Genomic DNA, 25516 nt, shown 5'->3' on the forward strand with positions numbered 1-25516 from the left:
CGAAGCTTTCATGTCCTGCCTCAAAACCCATTTTTTTCAAAAAAACTTTTCATTATCCAGAGAACTCTCCTGATCATTTCTCATTTCCTCATCTTCGTCCTCAAATTTTTATGTTTGCCACGGCTTCATCCGTTTGTTGATGCTATTGTTTCTTTGTTAAATGGATAACTGTCAATTTGTTTGTAATCTTTCATGCAGAGTGCATGGAGCCTCCATACGTGGAAATGCACTTTAAAAATGTAATTATTATTACGAGATGTAGACACAACTTTAGACTTGTAACACTTTCCCAAGTGGAACAGAATCAGCATCAAGCTAGATGTCTATGAAGTCGACAAGTTTCTACAGTTTCAAATGTTCCTCAGACAAAAGTACATTAACAACTGTTACTCTGCCTTGATCCCTCAGTAGTATGATAGTATGAGGTTTGGCTGTTAACTTGCTCTCCTTTTGTTCGTTCACAAAATACTCAGATGTTAGACAATCATTTAGCTTACCAAACAACTTCCATATTGTGTGACAGTTTAGAACTCCAATTATTTATTCACTTTTGTCTAACTAAACTATACTGCATGGTACATTTTTACTCGTTTACTAAACACATCATCTCCAACTTTACTACCTCAATGCCATAACAAGGCTTTAATTAAGACCATAAGGAACAGTTTCAAAGATTGTTTTCTAGAATTGATAATCAATTATATGCAATGGTTTCATACGTCTAATTATTAATTATGTCGACTGCTATACGACTAAAGCTTGTTGGTTCTAACTTATTTAATGTTCTACACCCTCTCCTTCTAGGAAACGTCTTTGCCGATCTTATCAAACTGTCCTCTTTCCTTTGCCGATATGTCAGCTGTCTCTGCCAGATCACTACATTGTCCTCGTCGTAATCCCAAGAGCGATGCCGTCTGAAAGCTCGAGCATAAAGCGACTGGTAGAGAGAGGGACACCGAGCGAAGAGGTCGAATGTAGAGAACAAGCTGAGAGTGATTCCAAATTATTCGTGGAAGCAGGAGAGGCTGTCCAAATTCTGTGATACCACATCCGGGTAGGTGGGTGGTCATGAGGTTAAAGCTCTCAACTAACGAATGAAAGCCAACATCCATGTTGTGCCAGAAACAAAAAACGAGATAAACGTTAATATCCGCAATCTGCACGTTGATCGTAATATGAGAAAAAATTGTTGGCTTAAAATTTAGACACAAATTAGTCGAATTTCTTATGAACTGTCTTAATCAAGCAGTGATTAAGATGTTAGTCACTCTCTCTGCATTTTTGTGTTTGTTTGTTTGTTGTTTTTTTTGTTACTTGTTTGTTTTTTGTTCTGTTTTTTGTTTTGTTTTTTGTTTTTTTGTCTGTTGTTGTTGTTGTTTGTTTGTTTGGAGGTTGCTTTTTTTTTTTTTTGGGGGGGGGGTTTGTTGTTTGTTTTTTTTCTTTTGAAACTTGAAATTATATTTACATAGAGAGAGAAGCAGCACGAAAAACTGTTCTACAAATGAATTGAGAAAGTTGACAGCTATTCACACGTTTAAATGCACAGAGATAAATCCTTAATCATAATATTTTATCATTAAACAGCGACTCCAATACATCGACTTAAAAATATTTGGAAGCCAGAACAGTGTTTTTATCACTCTGTTTACTACTTCGTAGCACCATGTCCGATAAATCTCGACAAGCCTCATTTTGGACAAGTTTTATAATTTCACCGTGATCCAAATGAAATACACGAGAAGGGGTCAGCGCATGATGAGGTCGATCATTATTCTAGTCGCCTCTCGTGTGCCCACTATTAACGTCCATCTTGAAAGTCCCCGGCGACACGTGTGAAGTCCAGAGACTGAGCCCAGTTAATTAAAAGCGTCTGGAGGTGCGAGCCACGAAATTTCCGTGCTGACGCCATCCCCCCAGAGTCTGCGCGTCCTCGCAACGCTCGGGCACAGACAGGAGACCCTCCGTCCTGTCTCCTCCTCATGGCCGCACCACGTGGTGTAGGTCTGTGGCCCACGGTCGTTCCTTGCGCTCGGCTCACCGGGTGTAGAAGGCTGCGGTGTTGTGTCTGCTCATGATGGCGTGAATGCACGAGACTACTGTCACAGCCGACAATTTTTCTTTCATCTTTGCGCAGAAAATTTGTGTTTCCCTTCCTGTGGTCAGTCCTGCACGGAAACGTCTGTCTGAATAGGTAGTGGTTACTTTCTTGAGAATGAGGGTGTAATTTCTGGCAAGCATTTTTGTCTTTGTCGTTTTGGGGTGTTTAACCTTTTTATAGCTGACTCCTCCACCTAGTACAATGGGTTTTCGACTGCAAACGATGGAAGGGGTTAGCACTCATGGGGGTCTGATTGAGCGTCTGGTGACAAGGGTCACAAAGACTACAAAATCTGTTCATACGTTTATCATGCTGAATAAGCTAGAGTATAAGTACACAAGTAATTAACTACATATTTAGCGAGTTTATGATAAGTTTTTTAGTTTGTTTATAACTATCACCTCGTTCAAAACTCTCCGATAAAGCTGCTTTTTTGTGGTGGCTAAAAGAAAAGCTATGAAAAAAATTTAATTGTGTGCAGTGCATTTCTTCTTCTTCTTTTTTTTTTTTTTTTTTTGTTTTTTTTTTTTTTCTCTCGCTGGAACTGCGTTATACAAGTTAAAAGATATTCCGGACGATTCTCTCCTTTCCTGAAAATTCGTGTTACAAAAATAATAATCAAGATGTTTTATTACTCTTTTAGAAGAACATTTCTATAATGTTAACTCTCTTCAGTTTCTTTCTCAACCACGGAGTAAATATTTTCCAAACTTAAACTGAATGAACTTTAAAGAGTTAACAAACATTTCAGACCTGTTTACTATTTTTTTTCCAGCAGCAGTGCCTTTAAAAAATAATTGAGAGACTTTTCCAGCACTCAGAAACATGACGACAACATTATGGAGACCATATTCTGTAAAAGTCTTTGCTATAAACATCTCCTCTACTGACAGCATCCGAAATTGGCTGCATAGTTTATTCGGATTCCTCATCAGAGGGTCTGCCAGTAAGCTGTCTGTGGGCACAGTAAGGTTTCCCGAGTGTTAGCAGTGCTTAGTATGTAATTTGGCAAGACAGAAACCCCAAGCCCTTTCGTTAGTCACTGGCCACCGACACCTCATCTACTTACACAAGATCCTTAATATGAAGCTCTTGAAGTTGGAGGATAGCAAAGCATGATCCTTCCTTGTACTAGGTAAGAGAACACAAACACATTGTATACCAAACGCATATATATATATCCTGTGTGTTTTATATTATATATAAATAAAGACCAAACAACGTTGTTTACCACGTGACAGGACATTCAAAACCCACCAATGAGAAGCCAGAGAGAGGCGAAGTTCCGGCATAATGATAATGCTCGCATTAGCTTAGCCAGCAAACAAAACATTTGTTATTGGCATCATCAACAAACTTGAGTAATCGGCCGATGCGAGTTTATCGCAGGGTTTCGTCTCAGTCCAGTAATTCATTCTGAACTTGCAGGGCAGCGGCCGATGTGAAATTTACTGCCAGAGACATAAATATATTACACTGTCTGGGAAGGAAGGACGGGGTTTGGGACACTTTCCAATTCCAGCTGAATGAAGATGAGAACATAATTTCTCCCTTGCCCCCATATCTATCTAACAGAGAACCCTTTCGCTTAGGCGGTGCACATCGGTGGAAAGAATGCCCGCTTCACCAGCTTTTGGCCCTACAGGGTCAACAAGCCTTGTACCTCCAACCATCATTTACCTTCTTTTGTGGCCAACAAGTCCCGTTGCCGTAAAATCTTGACTGTCTTCCAGGACCCATCTTTGTATGTGAAGAACCATTCACAGTTCGTAATACTTCGTTCAAGATAAGAGCAAAGAAAGTTCATGTAGTACGAGCAACTAATCATATTTTCGCAACATTATCCCTTAACTCTCTACAGTTCAAAATGTCTATCTCATCCTACTAGTAAATGTGGTTTATTTTTTAACACAGGTTTAAAAGGGTAAACCAAGAAGACATGAGTAAATAAAGACTTTTATTCTTCCCATAACTTGAATCTGATTTTTAAACATTTGTTTGCAGGGAAGTTTTCGGACACATTTCTTTGCAAACTATTTCTTAAGTATGGTTGACATTTATGGGGTATCTCTCGATGTCGAGGACTTCCAAACATGCATAAATACAATATAAACTACGCTTATCTGATCTAAAAGGTTTTTTTTTTTTCATTATTCCCCTTTGCTGCGTTGTCTGACTTATTGCATTACGCCCATACGTACGTGTTTGTGTGTGTGAGCAGGCACGCGCGTCTTCACGTGTGTATCTCGTGCTCGCGCGCAAGAAGCTGGCTCGGGCGTTATTTTAATTTCCAGCAATCACACCTCCTTTGTAGCCATGTTTATCCGGTGTGCAGTCGCCACTAGATTGGGGTCATCCAACAGCTCAAGAAACAAATCAGTAATTAGTCTCTTAGATCTCCATCAGACAGCGGAGTACTAACCGTTGGAGGGAAAATTATCCATCCGGGCTAGGAAAGGGAGAGCAATCAATACCCAATCGTAGAATGTAGTGACCGACCTTGCACATCGTGCTAAACTAAATTGTCGGCCCTTTGCCCGCGTCTTAGTTCATTTACCTTGCGGCAGTGACGTCATCGTCATGTGTGGAAATGATTGGCTCAAATTATCGGCTCCAGAGACCCCACCAAACGTCAGAGGACGCCGATGTTTGCGTTCATCTTGGTGGGGATAATCGAACCGTTTACGACCGAGTTTTCCCGCCGAAGAATGATTGTTAAATATTCAGTTTGTACTTTTGTGAATATTGCTGCGAGCTGATTGTGATAGAGTGCTTTTTTATTTTTTATTTTTTTTCTTGGTTTTTTTTTTTTTTGCTGGCTGGAACGATAACAGCCGTCTCCAGGATTTAAATGTGTTGTTGATGATGTAGTTTTGTATTCGTGTGGGTCTTTTGTCGCTATTGTTGCTCTCTCAGTTCTTCAAGGGGGGTTTGTGAAAATTTGTGTTAGTTTCAATTAAGAGTTTGAATTCTTTCTTTTATTTTACATTTCATTGACACTTCGCATGCATGGCCTGTTGTTGTTATTTTTTTATTTAATGTTAATTTCTTTAAATTTCTGGTCCACTTTCTCCAGACGACAAGTTGACTTTTTCCAGAGTTTTCTAATTTCTTGAGGAGTTTCGGTTCACCTTACAGGGCAGCTGCCCCTAAGGCCCTTTTTAATCGAGGAAATGTCGTCGAGCGCTCTGCGTGAAGGTCACAAAAATCCAATTATTTTGGCGAACGTTCCGCACATTCAAACAGAGGTCCACGTGCTAAGTCCGAACTTTCTTGACAATGCATTGCCAAAACATTTGCCTATACAATGGAACTTTAGGGCACTTTGGAGGTTTGATGCTTCGGCACACTGCCAGGTTAAGAACGGCATTAATGAACGTTTGCCCAAGTTCACACAGATTTTAAATAATCATATAAAAACTTCATCAGACGTCCCACCATATTTATTGGGCAAAGAACAGCTTTGATTATTCTCTTACAACTTCTGTATATCAATTCATTTGTCTTCTGACCCTCCTTTCAGCTTGATGCATTTTTGGCTAACCTACAGCCATGTATACCTTGCTAAGAATGATGACCTTTGTTTCGATGTGATTATGTTACTGATATTTCATCATGACCGAGACACTTCGTTAGCCGGAAGAATGGTAGGTAGAGCAGATGTTCCAATGGACCATCGTCAGAAAGTCAGTTTAAGGTGGTCTGGCCTATCAAGAGAAACAAGAAAATCAGATGGATTCCAGTCTTGTTGACCCAGATTGCCAACGAAGAGTGGCACCTTTTTTTACTTCTACTTATAAACCAAACTTCAGAGAAGGAACCAGCTGCTCTTTCATGCAAACTTTCCGACCTTCTTCTCGTTTCGCGCAGTAATACAAAAGGTTTTACATTTCTTTTCTTACATCTTTAAGTTTTTAAATTAAAATGAAATGTTCCAAAGTTTTTGAATAAAATATCAATTTATCTTTATAAGAACAAGAATCGCCATATTAATTATTAATTAAGCTGTCTCGATCGTTTGCTGAAAACCCTCACCAAAACAGGTGCGCAGAAAACGCCAGTTATCGACGAAAAACAACGGTCACCTTCTCGCAGAAGAAAAGGCTGTAAACCGATGGACTGAATAATGAAACTACCTTCACCAATTTCCCCCTGGAGACAGCCCCAACATCCTCTACTGCCGATGAGCCTGCAGAACCAGTCCGACGAAAAGAGGTCGAATGGTCAGCACGCAGTCTGAAAGGAGGAATCCCTTGGCGTCGACAACCTCCCAGTGGAGTAGCGAAATCATGGAAAGGAAGAAACGGTGAAGGTCTTCTACTTCGCTGTGTCCAACAAATTTGGGATTAGAAACAGTGGTCAAACGAATGGAAGCAGTCGCTTGTCATACCCCCTTGCACCATCAGTCAGCTATCCAAGCATGGTCAAGCTAAAGGTAACACGCTATTGCTGAGGAGCAATTATTGGAACTGCAAACCGGATTCAAAGCAGGCAGGATCACTTTTTAAAATGAAAACGTCTACAACATCGTAGAGAGCGCTATCATAAACTCATCGACTTCAAAAAAAAATTATTTTACAGAGTCTGGCACAAGGGGCTTTGGCGTGGGATGCGGAAATTCGATGCCGAAGTGATTCTCGTCCAAACCATCGAAGCGCTCTATAGAGGTCCCTCACGTTGGTGCGGGGATAAGGGAAGTAAATGGATAGACCAGACAGGTGACAAGGCCCGCCACTTACTCTTGTCTTGGGCAATAGTGAGCAGGTGTTGCAGAAGACGACCTCCCATTCCGCCAGGTTCTTAAACCAGTTTTTCTTCAGGCCACAGTCGTCGACCACCCTCCAAAGTACTTCAATGACAGTTTTTCACGACAGTGTCGTGCCAGGTCACGTGGACAAACCAGACCAACTAACGCTAATCAACTGTTGCAATTAGGGGTTTCTGAAGTCCTACGAGTGTGGTGATCCTGTTTCGTGAAAGTCATTAGTTCCAACACGGTCAGACAGGGCTCTCTGGAAGGTAAACGATGCCCAGGTGAACAAAGGAAAATGTGGATGGTGAACATGAAGGAGTGAACCGGTAGGATCCATAAGTGCGAACTTTTGCACAAGTTTACCTCTGTCTGTCTTTCTCCCTCTCCCTCCCTCTGTTATTATGTATGTAACCGACTATTTCCAAAGCAAAAAATATACCCTCCCAAACTGAAAAACGACGCTGAGATCTTTACTTAATCATTATAAAAACACATTCTGCACCGCACTATACCTTCATGCTGGCAAAGCGCTGGCAAGAGTACCTAATCACTGTCTTCACTTCAATCTTCCTGATATTTCTCAAGGGACATCATCAGTGTTCCTTCATCCTAATCATTCTTTGCTGCTGACAGAATTTTGAAGAAATCATTCTTTCCAATATCTCTCCCCTCTGTCTTTGGACGTGAATACTTTGCACACGTGGCACTGCATTCACTACTGGAGGGTGGTTGAAGATGCTAGAATATCATGATATTAAGTGGTAATATCAAACCAAGCTGTTGGCTTTCTTGAAGAAACACATTAGACAACACATCACACAACTTAGACATCCCGGCTCTTGTCCAGCGACCAAGAACTCCTCATCATACTCGTCATTTTCTGATCATTTCAGACATAAAAGCTAAGTATTCAATTGCTTCTTTAACAAATATTCTCAACAGACACACCAGTGCTTTTTACAGCATGTTGTGTTGACCCTGTGACCCTTCTCGGAAGAAGGTACAGAGAAGAACGTTGAACCTCCACCAGCAATTAATTAATTATGATCTGCTTAGATGGCTTGCCGCTCCCAATTTCTGAAAATATCGCAAAAATTGGGAAAATGATGGACCGGGTGCTGTCTAATAAAAGTTTGTTCCACTTCTTCTGCTAATTTAGTACGCATTCATTGATTATCCCCCTCCCAATTAATACTTTAGCTCTGTTCCTCTTACTCTCTGGCTTAATTTTTATCTTGTGACTTGCATTTTCTCAGAACATTCATTCCTTCTTTAGCTGATAATTGTTAGTTCTCGTTAATCCCATTAGCGCCCACAGTTTCTTGTTCATCCGCCAAATACACAATTTTTTTTTCTTTTTCTTTTTTCTAACTTTACACGTTCTAGTGAACTGGACAGAGTGAAATAAGCTGTGAATAAAACATCTTCATCATCTTTCTTTTCACAACACACAGAACTTTATGACGCGGAAGATATTTCAATATTTACGGACAATGAACAAGGGATTTGTCTCGGCGGAACAATACCCTCTGAGCAGTTGTGGCAATCTTTTTCTCTCAACTGCCTTGAGTAGTGATACACAAGTGGAGAGGAACAGGAACTAGCAACAGCCATGCTTACACTGGACTGCGCATGCTCCAACGGTCCTTTCAAATCGTATTCAGTAACGCTATTAATATCATGATAAAAAAATGAGAGAAAAGAGACAGAGGTTAGCAGCAATAGTCGATTCAGCCTGACCTTACAGCACTTCACTCTTTATTTGAACAGTGACAATTAACCCTCCCTCCTCCCTTCTCTGCCTGTCGGCGCATTTGTAAAAGTTGGACAACATCAGATTGCTATCAACGTCTAATGGGCGCGCAACAACCCAACTGTTATTTTAAAAGGTCTGCGATGGTGAGGTCGCTGGCGCTTGCAGTTGGTGTTGCAGCTGGTCAGCGATAAAAACAACGTCAACCGCGGCCGCAGTGTTCCGCATCACGAGTTTGTCCAGCTCCGCGCGCCATGATCAATAGGCCGCTTTCTTTGTCCATAAATATATTCGCCACTGATGCGCGTGGCAGAAGACTTTCACGAGATCAATAGGAGAGTGATGCCTAGCGAGGCACGCGCCCAAATTGCTACAGACAGCGTCTGGAATGGTTTAATTCGCGGCTACCCTGGGACTCCCGGGTGCAGGCTGATGACGTTTGCTCGGGGTGAAATGCCAGCGAGTACTTACTTCTGGAAAAGGAACCAACCAGAACTCGCGCTCGCTTTTAAAATACAGATGCTGAACTGCCTGGCATCTGAAATAATAAATTTATGAGTTGTTGTCCTATTATCTTTTTTTTACCCATTTATCTCACTCTTTTCGATAGATACAGATGCACGCATGCACAAACACACGCGCGCGCGCAAAATACACACAAAACACTTTATCGACGCATGGCTGAGCATCCAAGAGTCAACATCGCAGTAAAAGCATTTCGTTGATACAAAGGACAACAACCGGAAGGCAAAAGATCGTCCGAGTGCAGTAGGAAGATTGTAAAAAAAAGCCCACAGCCCAAACACTTTGGGTATTTCTTATGATACCATGACGACTATGGATTACTTCCCCTGTAGGAGAGAGGACGCCCCCTCGCCAGTCTCCATTAGTTTTTAATATTTGTAGCTTCTTATGCTAGCGTCCCATCCCGTGATTATAGCCTCCCATAAATAGACAGAACTCTTTTGTGTCCCGCAGTTCACCGGGAGTTCGCCGGATGTAGTGAGAGTAGATCTAGTTGGGTCCGCGCATGCGCACTTTTTGTCTTTTTGGAAAGTGTAAGTATAACAAAGTAGTGAGTGGGAAAGATAGACTAGACACTAGATTCTCAACTTTTTTCGCGACTGTATCCCCATAGGGGACAGTATGTCCGCGGGTACCCCTCGCACGTAAGTTCGCGCATAAAATATTTATTTTCATATTGCAGCAGTAAATATTTATGTCGCTGCGTACCCCTTCATGCTCCTTGCCGTACCCCCTGTGGTACGCGTACCACTGGTTGAGAACCCCGGGTCACTAGACATTTCATTGTGATTGACATTTTGTTAGTATTTATGTTTGTTTTTGTGTTGTTATTGGCATTGTGTTTCTTATGTTTCTTAGTATTTGTGTTTGGTATTGTTTTTATTGTGTTTGTTTTAGTGCTTGTGACAGTTTTTGTTATTGTGTTTGTCTTAGCGTTTATGTTAGTGTTTGTTATTGTGTTGGTGTTGACGTGTATGTTTATTATGTTAATATTGCATTTATTATTGTTAGCGTTTATGATTGTTTTATTGTGTTAAGGTTAAATTTTTGTTGTGTTGTTTCTTATTGAATTAGCTTTTTCCAGTTTTAAATTATTATTGTGTTTTTTCAACCTTAATTAGTATTGTGTTTTTGTTTTTGTTGTGTTTTTTAAAGTTGTTTTTTATTCTTATGTTAGTGTTTAAGTGATTTATTATGTTTGTGTTTTTATCATGCTAATGTTAGTTGTCGTGTTTATGTTTCTTATTATTGGTGGTCGTTATTAAATAAAATACTCCTGTATGGTGCTAAAAGTACAGCCACAAACTTTCAGTTCAAACAAACGTTTCATTCGGGTCGACTGATATTTAACAAGGGTTAGTAATTACTCCCGATCGATTAGGAAGGCAGTGTCAAAGGCCATCTATTTGTGAAGACCAGCCCTGCCTGGATGTGGAACTACCAACAGACGTTTGACTCTCCGTGGATCGTGTTTGCCGCGTCGATGGGCTGCAGGATGGTTTTTGTTTGGCTTTTTTTTTTTTTTTTGACTGTTCTGTTTGCTTCTGAATGAACAAAGGATCCCAGAGAGAGTACAAACAAGCAGATCAGAAAGCATATGCAGGTAATTTCCTGGCTCGTTACCCGTAATGAATGTTCCCAGCACGTCAATGACTTCCCTCTCTTTAGCATAGAACACATGCGCGTGCTCAACATGGGAGCAGCTCTCGTGGCGATCTTGTCATCGTCCAGCATGCAGATAAACATCTAAGAACCCTTTGTATTGTCCCCTTCGTTGGCCAGCGGTGCTAAACATGTAAACAGTCCTTGGGGCTGTTCCTTTCGTCACACAGTTATTGCAGCCGTACACACCATCCACACCATCCACATTATCCACCCCATCCACATCATCCACATGCAGTAGCTGGTCGCCATGTTGACGAAGACGCTGAAGAGCGCTGGCCTGAGTATTAATCTCGTCACGTGATATGTCCATGCCTGCTTGTGATTGGTCAGACAGGGATGCCTCATACAAGCTAGGTCTAAAGGCGAATAGAAACTGATTTCAAGGGGAACAAAAACACAGAGTAGCCTACAGGTCTGTCTAGCGATCTGTAAACGTAGTACAGGTGTGGTTGTCAACTAGTTTACCTGTTTTCTTTTTCAACCTGACGTCACACACACTCTCTCTCTCGATCACTCTAGTGTCTTGCTGCGCTGGTGACCAAAAAAAATGCGACAGAAAACAAATTATTCCTGTTCCACTGAAAGACAGGAGTCCTACATGAGAACCCTAAGGGAGAGTAATAAATGGACTAAAAAAAGGTCTTCTGTTATTCATTCTTCTTTTTTTTTCTTCTTTGTCTTTCTTTCTTTTAAATTGTGTTTATCATTTGGGATCTTACTCTAGCTGTTTCGTCTCACAAAATTTTTTGTGTGAATTGCTTTAAGCGCGGATTTTGTTTTTGAATTCTCGTCGATTTCTATTCATTTCTCTACTTTCCAGTTATATTCTGGTGTAATTTTCGATTTATTTTTTAAGAACCTGTTAAGGTTTACATATTATTATTTAACTGTTTATTTGTTCACAATTATGATTTCTGTGAAATTTCTCTTCCTTGATAAGTACTCTCTGAGTTCGCAGTATTGTAAGTGATGCTGTTTTTTCTTATACTTGACTCTTTCCATCTTGGTTTCTTCTTATTGTGTGACTTTTATTTCAGTGGCCAATGACATTTTTACTTTTATTTTCGTGTTTAATTTGGATGTGATCCATGACCAATTTTTACTTCGTTTATTGGATTAGGTCACATACTCACTTTAAAAAAAAATCTTATTTAATGTAATAGCCATTTTAATTTTCTATTATTTGATCTTTTTCAATCAACTTTGGTTTGTGTGGTTCGGCATTCTCTATACAAGGTTATGTGATGAAGGTGGGCAAGACTGCTGGCAAGGTCACTGATTGCCACACAGACTACTGTGACCTTTACCCCAAGGCTGTGATGTTGAAAGCTGTCGGCAAATATCACAGACTCCCGCCTACTTACTACATCACCACTTGTAAATGGTCACAGATGGAAATAACTGGTCGGCAGGAAGAGTCCTTTTGTCAAGTCCTTCATACCAACTGCGATGTCACCATCCCTGGTGTTCTTATCTGTAGCACGAAACACTAGGTCTGGTGTGTCCCTAGCAACCGTCTTCCCTGGGTGGTTGAGTTTAAGTGTTGGGACCGTATTTTGTTGTAGTTTACCACTTCCGGAAGGACCGTTTCCATCTTTTTATCAACAGACGTGAAAAAAAGACGCAGTTTACTGTAGTGTATTGTATTCCCGAGCATAAAAATGTTGTTTTAATTATTTGGATTGTGTACGCTGTTTGTAGAAATGCGTATGGTTAAAGTGCTGGCTCCTTTGCTCACTGAAATTATCATCATCATCATCATCATCATCATCATCATCAATAATCATCATCAATAATCATCATCAATCATCATCAATCATCATCAATCAATCATCAATCATCAATCATCATTCAATCATCAATCATCATCAATCATCAATCAATCATCAATCAATCATCAATCATCATCAATCATCAATCATCATCAATCATCAATCATCAATCATCAATCATCATCATCATCAATCATCAATCATCATCATCAATCATCAATCATCAATCATCATCATCAATCATCATCATCATCATCATCATCAATCATCATCATCATCATCATTATTAGAAGAAGAAGAATGGGAACTTAAAACGCGCAGCACCACGACCAAGACAGATCGCCCTCTCTGTCCAGACCGATAATGATAAATAAAAGATAACAGCCAGTGGACAGTGAGGTACGTATAGACACGCTGAGCAACAGAAAGATGAGGTACAAGAGCAGAACGTAAATCAGTGATGAAGGTATGAAGTGAGGTACATACTATAAGCAATATAAGATGGAGCCGTTACATGACGGTTAGCATGACAGACATTAATTACAAGAGAGTTAAGAATTATTGTTTTTCTTTAAAATCTGTGTCCAGTTCATGATGTTATTTTTTCCATATTTCTGGGCTGTGCAGATATTGCGATAGTCGATGTGATTATTCACTCTGTTATTGTCGTCTGCATTTGTACATTTTTAAGTCTCTCTCTCTCTCTTTCTCTTTCTCTCTTTCTCTCTTTCTCTCTTTCTCTCTTTCTCTCTCTTTCTCTCTCTCTGATGTATTATTCAATCTGTATATCTGTATATATTGTTTGCAACACTTTTTCCTTGCAATACAATACAATTGCAATACAAGTCAAGCAGTTTTCCTCCTCCTACATGAAGACAAGAGATCAGAATGAGAGAAAGATTCAGGAAATACGACACAAAATTGAAGGGTGGAGCTGGCAGAGGAGGAAATCTCTTGTTGTACAATGAATGTATCTCAGTGTTTCCTTCATATCAGTAGGAAGCGACAGCCACAACGCGGGCGGTTCTCTCTCACGACTTCCAGCGGCGGCCGGCCTATGCCATCGGTCCCCACTCCTCGTCTCTCCACTGCCACAACAGCCACACCACCACCACGACTCCCACCACCACCACCGCCGCCGCCGCTGCTGCTGCTGCTGCTATTAGAGACACACAACTGAAGCCAGGACGCCCCTCACCGGGTTTTTGGTTTCGCTGGCTGAGTAAGGGCTTAAAATATCAAGACTTGACTCGAGGGGGGGTTTCTGGGACAGAACGTCCGCCTTCGATTGTCTGTTCACTTTCAGCCATCGGCTCCTCCGTGCATCTCTGTGTATGCAGGTTGATTATAGGATAAGAACTCGGGAAAAACAATTTTTATAGTAGATATGCAATGCCTTTTATTTTTTTTTTTAGTCATGTTGCGGTATTTATATTCGAATAACTGTCTTGCTTCTGCAAGTGTGCTGGTGTTGGTGGTGTATTATCTCTGAATTTTATTTTTTTATTTCTTCTTTGGGTAGATGGTATGCCGAGGTCTCGAGGTCATCGCAACTGGGCAATAATGAAGGTATGAGAATCTTCTCCGTGTTTCTACCTGCTTTGTCCCTTGGGCCAAGGCGATGCAGATGACAGAAAGCGAAACTTTTTCTTGAAACACGTTCCTTGCCAGGGACTTGCTATGGACTGCTGTTCCAAACCGTGGCTCTTGCTTTTCGTGTGATCTCGGACGAATGTTATAGCTACGTGCATCCCAGCTTTCAGCATGGACGGATCGTGGGCTCTGACTAAACTGCCGAGATGTCTTCTGCTTCTGCTAGTCTTTCATCTTTTTCTGTCACGACTGGTCGCCTCCAGCCCAGGTGAGTCCCTCTTCCTTCATGCAATGTCCCGTAGTCGCTACAAAAATCTCTGTATTTTTAAAACTTTTTTTAATGTCTGCACTATAGACGAACCTTACTTTATTTTCCACTTCCTTGTTACAATTGATCTCAGAAAACTTTATTTTTCTGTTGTTGGAATTGTCAGTGAGGTTTTTTTTCTCCTTCATCTGTTGTACATAATCTTGGTTGACTCAGGTCCAGTTTTGTTCTCCTTTGTCCGGTTCGGTTTTGAGTCTTGTTTTCTGTATCTGCATCTATTGTATTTTGTGGCATTTTTATACAAAGGTTTGTTTTACATAATAATTAGATATAAATTTTAGCCCATTCTTGCTGCACTTATTCTGCCAATGGGAGGGCGATGGAACCTGTGTCATCTGCGTTTACTTAGTTTCTTTCTGGGGAGGAGTCGTAAATAAACAAGCTAAACCTTTCAAAATCTTCTAAAGTTCACTTTTCGGCGCAGATTTTACTATCTGATGACAGAGGTATGCTTTTTTTTTTATTTGTTTAATTTGAAGAGCTCCGGAATGTGAAATGTTACTCCAAACCAAGATAATCAATAACCAAAATGAAATTGGTTCGTTTGGGGAAATTTTACTTTATGTGCTTTCGTCCATATTTCTTTTGGTTTGTCACTCTTCTGGCTTCAAAGTTGTTAGAGCCTGATGGCCGACTGCGGTTTTAATTAATCCATATTTTTTTTCATTTTTTCTTTTGTTTGTCTTCTTTAGCTGCAGTATTCCAATGTTTTGTTTGCAATATTTGGGTTTTGGTTTTGGAGTTTTGTTGACGGGAATTAAATTTGTCGCAAAAAGAACAGGTTCGCCATCGGTAAAGGTATTTTTTTCAAAATTCATCCAAAACTACCGGTACGTCCATGATTAGTTTTAATCCCGTGACAGACTAGAAACTAACAAAGCAAGCAAGAAGATGAATACCCCGAAGTTTCTTTGTTCTGGGTAGATTAAAATCAATGGAGTGTGCACTGCTTGTGATTGACTGAGAGGACAGCAAAAGCATTCGCAAAGACCATTTCATGGAGTTTCGCATGTACTTAACTGACATCCATGTATGTTTGAGTTTGGGAATTACAAATCATAGAGTGAAAACACAGAAAGATCATACTTTAAGAAGTTTGAAAGTCACAGGCACGGTCGGGCGCACATTCTGTTTGGATATGAAGAAATCTTTTGCTGCACATTTTTGAACAGTCATACAGACACAGGGTTTTTACACGTTCACATAAAAAAGAAAAAAAGAAAAGAAAAGCTACTGAGTGAGTAATCAATGAGGACAACGAGCAGCTGACTTATTATCTTACTTTTGATGTTTGTTATTTTTATAGTTTGAAATTCCGCACTCCCCGTCGTTCAGTCTATGGCATGCAGCTCTACAAGACTTACAGATCATATATCCCAATATGATTCATTATTTTTACAGTCTTTGACTTTTTTCGGAATTTCTTACAGTACGAGCTATGTTTCGCTAATTTAAAAGCAGTCTGGACGATCAAAATGTGTAGCTGCTTTTTTATTATTGAACACGTCGTATTTAAAATTAGCTTTTTACGGTTATGTATTATATCTTACATTTTATTTACCTCAATATATTTTCGTCAAAAAGTTATCTTGAACAGGTACACCCAATAAATCTTTTTTAAAAATGTCATTGTCCTTGTCTAAGATTAAACGTTTATGATTATATATTATTATAGATCACAAATATGTTATCTGATGAAGCATTATTTTAGTCTTCATTGAAATATCCTGAAAGAGAGTTGATAAATACTTAAAATTAAACTGGATAATCTGAGCTCTGGAGTATGCACTTATTTTTTTCTTTTAACAATGAAAACACATAAAGTCAACTTTCAATTTACTTTACTAATAAGTTTTTAGAGACAAAATTCTTTACTTCTAAGTATGCACGCATCATTTTGTACACATAAAATAATTGTAGCTTTACTCCGCCCTTATCGCACACAATGACACTGCTTGCATATCTGGAGCATGCACCGCCGCAAAGAAAAGTTAACAAATGGTTTGGGGACCAAATGTGTTTCCCTGACCACCACCACTGCCTTAATCTTCGCCTGCAGGGACCCAGGCCATTGTTCCCTACAGCCAGTGACGGATCGCTCCCCCTAACGCGCTCCAGATGAGGCTGCAGTCACGTGATTAAGACTGAGAATTTTTGACACAAAGGCAGTCACATAAATCCATACCTCATCGTCCTGTGGCAGTCTCTCAGGCTCAAAAACTTTCCGAGAAAGTCGGATTCCATGCGCAAACATTTATCCAAGCAACCATTTTCTTACACACTTTCAGATAGATAGACAGCTAGATAGATAAGTAGCTAGATAGGTAGCTAGATAGATATGAATCAAGGTAAGAATGAAATACGGATTGGAATAAATAGACATAAAACAATATTTCAAAGCTAAACATAATTGTAAAATATTCTGTTAATCATCAAGAGTCAAAAACGAGAAAAATATGTCTGTGATTTGAATTACTTTTGTAGTAACTTTTTCACAGGACAGTGGAAACATAACGATGTCCTTACTGTGTGTGTAAAGCTGGACTAAAAAGGATCTGAAATCCGTGGTGATGAACATCTATATTTTCTGCGTCCATGTCTCTCTTCTCTCTCTCTCTCTCAGTCCTTCTTCTGGTCAGTCGACTAGACTTTTTCCAAGCTCGTTTATCATTCGTTCACTAGTTTTAGAAATTATTATTGACACATTTTTAAAATGTATTTAGTATGGAATTTGTTATCGTAGCAGAACACTTAAGCGGCAGTTATTATTTTTAAGAAAATGCTTTAATAAAAACTATTCATTTCGGTTCTGACATGTCTAGGATCTCTGAAGAGAAGACATTGCCTCATTGTTTTGTTATTTGTAAGGGCTTAAAGTTTTTTTTTTTATTTTTATTGTTGTAAAGTGACATGGTGCACTTACAGTCTGTTGTTGGCGTATTTGTAGAAAAAATTGTGAATTTTATTTATTGTAAATAGTGCATCCATCATCATCCTCCTCCTCCTCATTATCATCATCATTATCATCATCATCATCAACAACAACATTATTTAAAATTATATTTCATACAGGATTTTTAATAGCTAAAACAAACGCTAATGTTTATTATGAACAATATAACCAAGCAGAATATTGTGAAATGCAAATATTACAATTCTTTGATAAGTCTTTAGAGTAAAATATTTTATCACGCATCTTGTATTTTGCTATCTTCACTCAAGCTAACCTTACATTATGTATCAAATTACGTTTGTAATTCCCTTGCTATATAATTGTAATCTATATAATAATATATAGTAAATATATACAACATTTACATGATGCCAACAACAACAATGGTATGATAAATCCATCCCAGTTGATGTGATAACTTTAAGTGTCTTGGATTAGCTGAAGCATTTCCTCTCACTATCATCTTCAGTTGTGGCCGTCGCTGGCAACTAAATTGTTTCTCGCAGAAGTGCACTGGATACTGAATAAAAGAAGAGAAACTAAGACGGATAAGGTGTGAGGTAAACGCGCGTCCTCAAATGCGAACCCTTGGGGAACGGCTTATCAACAGTCATCCTCATTGTCGTGGCCTGGACACGTCCACATGTGGAGATCGATTCCAGGAGCTCGGCTCTGTAAGAACACAGCGCCTGCAATCTAGACCTGCCATTGTTAGGTGCTGGCTGCTCATTAGCAGATGATGAAAAGACCAATTCCAATTTTTCTCGGTCATTTAGTGAACAGTTTCTATTTACAACCCAGGCAAGATTGTCCCACTGGTAACTTCTCACGAAGATTAAAATAACTTTTTATCACAAACATTATTTGGTAACATTCTACAGGAAAGTGCGACTGTTCTTGTTTAGTTTCAATCTTTTGGAGGTTAAAATATCTCTCTGGATTGTATAATTGACATTTCGTTGATGTTCTCAGCAGCAGCTGTTGCCCAACTTTATTTAGCTAAAGCACCGGAAGTTATCTTCACAATAAGTGATTATGTATTCATGGAGTGTGCATTATCTGCATTCAGATGAAGAACAAAAGAACAAAAGGATGTTAATTTTTACGATTTTTCCAGTTGGAACAGGAACATATCGAAATCTCTTTTATTGCGCGGAAGTTTTGTTCGTTCGTTTACTCTTTCACTCATCCTTTTATTAGTTCATTCATTTATTCCTCCTTTATTGCTCTCTTTTTTATTTTGGGTTTTTTAATTGATCTGTCTAGCCGTAGTTTGCTCTCTTTCTCTCTCACACACACACACTCGTCACAATACATTCAACTGATGTTGCAGACACACTACCGTCTCAGACACTAGTGCGATCTCATCAGCAAACAGTAAATAATCAAATAATTAAGTCAGACGAAAGCTGAATGCTGTGTAGGTCTTTTTGTCGAATTATAATTTATAAACAAGGTAAACAAAATGAAACTACAAATTTTTCCTTGTTTAAGACATCTAGGACAGTTGAGATTTAACTTCATCCACAGATGTTATGGCTCTGTAATCTTTCCATAAATACCATTCTCTTGTAGTACATGCCATAGTTTGTAAGCCTAAAATTTGAGGACTGACAGCATATAATAGTATCGTCGAAAAAAAGTCACTTGCTGGCTATGAAGATTGTTTAATGTAAGGAACAGTGTTCTTTTGGAGGTATCAAACATATTGTTATGAGAGATTGATGAGATGTCAAGCTAGGTGTTTCAGGTCTGTACTGCCATCAGGTCCGCTTTTGTGATGCCGACAATAAGGATGTTAAGTGCTCTTTTTTCAGTATGAAAAAACGCAATACACTTTCTATTTGTCTGCCATATGTGTCCAGAACTTCATGAAAGCTACAGCCACGCACAATATTATAAAAGACCTTCTCTATTCAGATTCGAACTTATATTGTCAGACATTACAACTAATATTTTAACCCTCTACCTGCACTGTCTTCAAAGTATTGGATCGGAGAGACAAGTTCTAAACTTATGTGTCCGTATGTCTGCTCTTTGTACTTGTATTTTCTGTAAATTTACATATTACTGAGTGCATCTTCTGTAATTGTAAAAACGCACTGTGTGACTTCTGTTAATTGTATATGATGTGTTGATGACGATCCCATTGTCTTCTATATAAATACATGGATGGTTTTGTTATGCTTTCCCTTGAAACGGGCCAATGGCCTAGTCAATAAAGTAATTAAATTCTCTCTTTCTTTCTCTCTCCCTCTCTCTCTCTCTCGCACACACACACACACACACAGACGCACGCACGCATGCTCATACCTCGGGTATACAGCAGCCATCTTGCACTCGCCACCCAACTGTGAGCTGCAGCAGCTCAAGGATCGATGCGGCGCCGTTACCTAATCATTTATCATTCTTTCACAGCACCTTGTAATATCATTATGACATCCCCTTGCTTCCAGCGCAGTAGAGGCGTTAAGGAACGGTCCAGCCTCCAACTCCACCTTGGTGTACATCCGAGGCTAGTCTTCCAGCCTGCGCACCACTCCAACTTCTTATCATTGGCAACACAGACCACCACCAACCACCACCAACAGTCTAGCAACCAGTTCTGTGTGTGTGTGTGTTTTTGTTTTTGTTTTTTTGTTTTTTGTTTTTGTTTTTGTTTTTTTTTTTGTTTTTTGTTTTGTTTTTTTTGGGGGTGTTTTTACTGTACAGTCGCTTTCAGGATTCGGTCTGTGAGTAGCTGAAAATTAGATAAACCAGGGCAAGAAAAACAAGAGGAGGATTCTAGTAAAAATCACATGCTTTTATGTTTCTGAAGTTGAATAAATAGATTTTGCGATTGTTATTGTGTGCCTCTCAAACAAAAAAAGAAACATGTCACTTGATTTACTTGCAGCGGGCCGGGTATGTTTTATTCTTCTTCCTACTCTCCAATCTACCCCATGAGGTTTCTTATCTAAACTTTCTTAAATGCGACTTACATAATACTTATAGCCAGCGCATCCTAAAAATTCATTGGAGGCTTATTTTAGGGTTAGGTCTTATTTTCGAAGAAACATGGTATTTATTTATACTCTCTACGAAAGAGTGATGTAAACGGCAGATGTTTCTTACAATTATTTGTGCTTCGTTTTCATAAAAGACATTCATAAACAGAGTAGAACCTATGTGGAATATGTACAGAGGATGGCGAGCTCAGCGGATCATCTATCGTAACAAAAGAAACAACAGCAATCTGAAAATAATTTAAAAGGCAGAAGAGCAATGCCTAATATTATGTTACTTTATTTAAATAAACCAAAGCCGCAGTACACAATCGAGGCTGATATATACCAAGTATTCGATTATGTTATTTCTGTTACTGTGGGCATGTTTTTTTGTTTGTTTGTTTGTTTGTTTGTTTGTTTGTTTGTTTGTTTGTTTTTTACATAAATTAGATGTTTAACTTTTGAAAAATTTCGAGACGATAATCAAAATAAAATTAAACATAAAGTGTGAATTTCAAGACTGACAAAGGGGTTAAATATGGCGCGTTCACGATCATTTCCTTGCTCAGATGACTGACATTATTCTTGACGGTTGATTTTAGAACATTCCTGTGTCATACTCTTTCTATAACTGCAAAGTAATTGCTTTGATAATCACACATATGATACACTGAGCAGCAACTTAATGCTTCCTGTCTTTTAGTTCTCCCTTTTCTCTCTCTCCTCAAAATTCTTCTACCTGATTATTATTATTATTATTATTATTATTATTATTATTATTATTATTATTATTATTATTATTATTATTATTATTATTATAAAAAAAGATAAAATTAACATCAGAGAAGTATAAACCTGGCAAGCCAGCAGAATGCAGAGTAAATATTAAAAATGACATAACTATAGCACAAAGACTCACTTTCTGTTTGTTTAGTTATTTACAATGAAGCATTAGCAAATTATTGCGACATTGATGAAAGTTATACAAGTGTGAAAAGAATGTAAATAAGATATTACTCCAAACTAAATAAGAAAATAAAAAAATGTCAGCTCTCAAGAGAGGTAGTTACCGTCATCAGGGAAAAAGTCTTTAGAATACATTGAAATAATATATTTAGCAATAAAAAATTGATCGAAGAGGAAAAAATCCTATTCGATATTCTTTATGCGTGTTTATTTAATGACACCAATTATCCGGCAGTAATTTATCAATTAAAATCATACCCATGTCACACAAGCTTCGCTCGTGCCAAGACCTATTTATAGGTTTTATGTTTAACTGTTGTCCCTTGTTTTCAACAGACACAGTTGTCGAGTTCTTTTCGTATATCCAACCTTAAATATTCAGTTCTCCATGTTTCCGTGTGCAAGTTTCGTGAGAAATGTGCTAATGCACACGAATTAAAGGCTTTTCCAAGACGGCAACTTTTGTAGACATGGAGTCCAGGAGAGCAGGGCGTGAAACCCTCCCTGAGGGAAAAGGTGAAAGTGCACCCTCAAGTAGGGTACACTCTCGATCGGGTGGCAGCATCCCCTGCAGCATCGTCGGCGCTTAATTTGCCGTGCCGAGTCGCCAGGGGTCATCACAGTGTTCCACCTTCGTCATCTTCCGTCATGTTCTAATTGCTAGCATTCATCTTCATCTTCCCTGCATCAAGTGTTGACCGTGCGAGGGGTCGTCCAATTTGGCCACAGAAAAACAGCTAAACACCGGGTACTCAAGCCAGGGCGTCGGCGTCGCGCGCGAGCAAACATGTAAGCACTTTACTCACCGAGCTTCCTGTCTGTGTTTACTTTAAGATTACTGTCAGGGAGCTACTTTCAGCCGTTATTTCATGTCAGGCAGGAAAAGTCAGCAAACAGAGCAACTAAACTGCAGTTTCGGCCTACTGGGGAATCAGAATAGAATAACCAAATTTTTACTTCATTTTGAAAGTGGCGAATTTACTGAACTGCAAAATGTTTCTCTTGTAACATAGCAACGCTTTAAAAGAGCAAGCACCGCTGGTTTATCTTGGATACGACTGTTATTTATTATTTCAAAACATCCTTTTAGTGACAACAATACCGGAATACATTGTAAATATGATTTAATTGGTACATGAAGGTTGTTTTGATGCGGATTGTCTGCCTGATTTCTTATGTGTATGAGGGTATCGGTGAAGTTCATTAATTTTCTATCTAGTCGTCTTTGAAATAAATAGCAAAGGACTGAAGAATAGGGTGATCTTAGGAGGAATTGACTATCGTAACAGTCCGATAATAAATGTTTAAATGTTTAATTTAATAAAATGGAGGAGCAGTTGACAGTGTCTGTGTGAGGTTAACAACGAAAAGTGTTAAGGCTCATGACTACCCCAAATCCGGTCTTGAGTGCCTCCCCTTCCAAGATTTGTTCAAAGACGAAGACATAATTCGTGACAAGACTGATGTGAGTTTATACTGAGTACACCAACTGTCGCAATGACACCTGTGAAGCTATTCCGGGAATGTGGGAATGATCTGTTAAAAGTAGCAACTTTGACTCGTGTTCGGGAAACCGATTATTGCATGGAAGAAACAGTAAAATTTATTGGACAGAAGTTGATTACAGATTTTTAAAAAAAGTTTCTCGACATCTTTAATTTTTAATACCTTCCTCTTTCATACTCTCTTTAAATCTCTCGTGCTCGCTGGCACAGCCATTTCTCTCGCTCCTCTCTCTCTCTCCTCTCTCTCTCACACAATAATCGAAAGGGAAAGAAACCATATTGTTCTTCTCACCACTGAGGGTATTTTTTTCGATCTGCGTTGCCTTTGAAGCTGTAATGTCCACTTCTATGGCTGCTTTTTTCATTGTCTTTCAATTTACAGCGTCCACTTTTTCCAAAACACTATTACAGAGGATGCTGTACGTTCCCGTATGCCTCCGTTTAATTGACAATTCGGTAGCAGAACTACGAGTGCACAGGTTTTTGTAATATTTTTGCATTGTTTCTGCGCAATTATCTTCGTGCTCGAATAGACGGATGAATACACTTGAGTTGATGGATTCTTGGATGGAGGAGTTGATGGAGAAAAACGCTGGTGAGCTGATGAACGAATGGATATATGTATGAGCTGATGGATAAGTGAACAAGTCGGTTTATTCGTGGACGAGAGAATGATTGAGCGAGCTTAAGGGATGGATGGAGCGATGAGTTGACGGGTGGATTGAAGTTAATGTATGAATGGATGGGTTAATTGATGGGTGAGTTGATTGATGGGTGGGTCCCCTCATCATAGCTACTGGCGCGCCAAACTTCTGTACTCTCGGCAACTAATGAAGGCAGCCAGACAGACGGTCATCGGAGGTGTGCGCGGAGGGACTAGCACCCCGGTCGGAGGATGGGGGGAACTGTCCAGTCCCGCCACCAGCGCCTCTGACGCCGCCAAGGATTGCACGGCCATGATCCAGACAGCCCTGCCGCCTGGATCGTGCGCGCGCCACAAAGAGTGCCCGTGCAGAACAGAAATAGGATGATATTGAAGCCGACTGGCCGGGGCTCTCCAGGGACTGAGCCAAGACACCTACAAAAGTAAGTTCTCCAGAGGATCTGCACATCGCAAGTCCATCCCCCCAGTCTACCTCTCTGATTCTCTCCGTCTATATATCTGTTTCTGCCCCCACCTCTCTCTCCCCTCCCATCGGCACTCAAGAAGCAAAAAAAGAAGAAAAAGATTGGAAGCAACTTAGAACTGCAGTCACTGGCCAACCCAAAAATGTAGAAACTATAAATAGCGCGGGGCTGATGAAGTCATGCATTAAAAATGCTTTAACCTTTTGCGTGTCGGGATCGATCCGTTTTACTAATGCATTAAAATTAGCCACCAATGCTGGTCGACGTCTTTAAATCGAATTATGCTGTTCTGTGTGCGTGTAATTGTTTTTGCTTGGTCCTTCTGTTGCCTGTGCGTCTCTCCTCCCCTTCCCCTCCCTTTCTTCCTCCCTTTGGGTCTTTGGCCAACACAGCTTTGCTTTTTTGTTGGCTTTTTTTTCGTCCATGTATATGTGTGTGAGTGTGTGTGTGTGAGTGTGTGAGTGCGTGTGTGTGTGTGCTAGTCTTGTACAAGTCTGCTAGAGACTGACGCATGCACACCAGTGAGGAGAGCGCAGGTCAATGGGTTCTTCGTAGAGGGGCGTGGGCGCTAACATTGTTTCACGGTAACAAATTGCAGGCTGGTGGTTTCTCTAGCCAGCATTTGCACGCTGATAACCGGGATTTTGTGTGATTTTCTAAGGGTAGAGAGGTAACTGTAGTCCCAGTAGCCTCGTAGAACGTCCGTTGAGGTGTGAAAATGTCATTGTTCTCGAGACCAACATGTTATGAGGGCATGTGCCCATCTTCTCTCCCTCGCTGTCTCACTTTTCAAATCTTTACGGAGTCAAGGTACCCGTTACTGTCTCTGAAGACTAAGGGAAGATCGCTGCATCAAACGGGTATCGATCCTTCAGTACTCTAACCTTGAGCTATCTCACTTCGTGACTATCTTATTTTCAATTGTGTAGATGGCGCTGTGCCAGCTCGAATTCAGATACAATTTATTTTTGTATTTATTACAAGATTTTCAGGTTATTAAATATATTCTAGCCACAGATAAACAGGATTTCTCCCATAAAATTTTCTCAGTGGACTACAATGTTTAGGTAGGCGACACTTCTTTGCTAGGGCTTCATGCATAAGCTCAAAGATGAAAGCAAATCGAACTCGAAAAAAACGAAGAAGAAACAAACGAAGAAAACAATGAAGTTAAGAAATTAATAATAAAAAAAAGAATGAAGACAGGGTTTCATAAACATGAGGTCGAGCTATCGACATCCTGGTAAAGACCTAATTAGATGAACTGACAGTTGACATTTTGTAACTTGTTACAGTGTAGGTCCATTACGCCGAGGTCCAGTAATCCACTAATTAGCAAAATGCTTGGATCCCAATTAATTTTGTCACTATGGATCGTGCGGACCTTGACATGGCCTCTCAGGTACTCGAGACATGTGTTGACAGCTATCATTTTGGCATTTCCAATGTCCGTGATTGACAAGCTATGCACTATCGTGGATTAAATATTT

General features: G+C 39.6%; 1 protein-coding gene across 5 annotated transcripts in view; it reads left to right on the forward strand.

Annotated features, from left to right (window-relative positions):
* Window positions 1–25516, forward strand: part of LOC112568215 (neuronal acetylcholine receptor subunit alpha-10-like) — an 88832-nt gene that overhangs the window by 15827 nt on the left and 47489 nt on the right. Inside the window, exons 2-3 of one of the 5 annotated variants that reach the window (XM_025245405.1) lie at window positions 13563–13906; window positions 14089–14427. In XM_025245405.1, coding sequence (XP_025101190.1) covers window positions 14331–14427 — 97 coding nt within the window. In that variant the 5' untranslated portion in view covers window positions 13563–13906; window positions 14089–14330. Of the gene's footprint in view, window positions 1–13562; window positions 13907–14088; window positions 14428–25516 lie in introns of those variants that run through there. The other 4 variants (XM_025245396.1, XM_025245413.1, XM_025245430.1 and 1 more) reach the window with 4 other exon arrangements.

The sequence above is a fragment of the Pomacea canaliculata genome, linkage group LG1 (assembly GCF_003073045.1).
Source record: "Pomacea canaliculata isolate SZHN2017 linkage group LG1, ASM307304v1, whole genome shotgun sequence".
Taxonomy (NCBI): domain Eukaryota; kingdom Metazoa; phylum Mollusca; class Gastropoda; order Architaenioglossa; family Ampullariidae; genus Pomacea; species Pomacea canaliculata.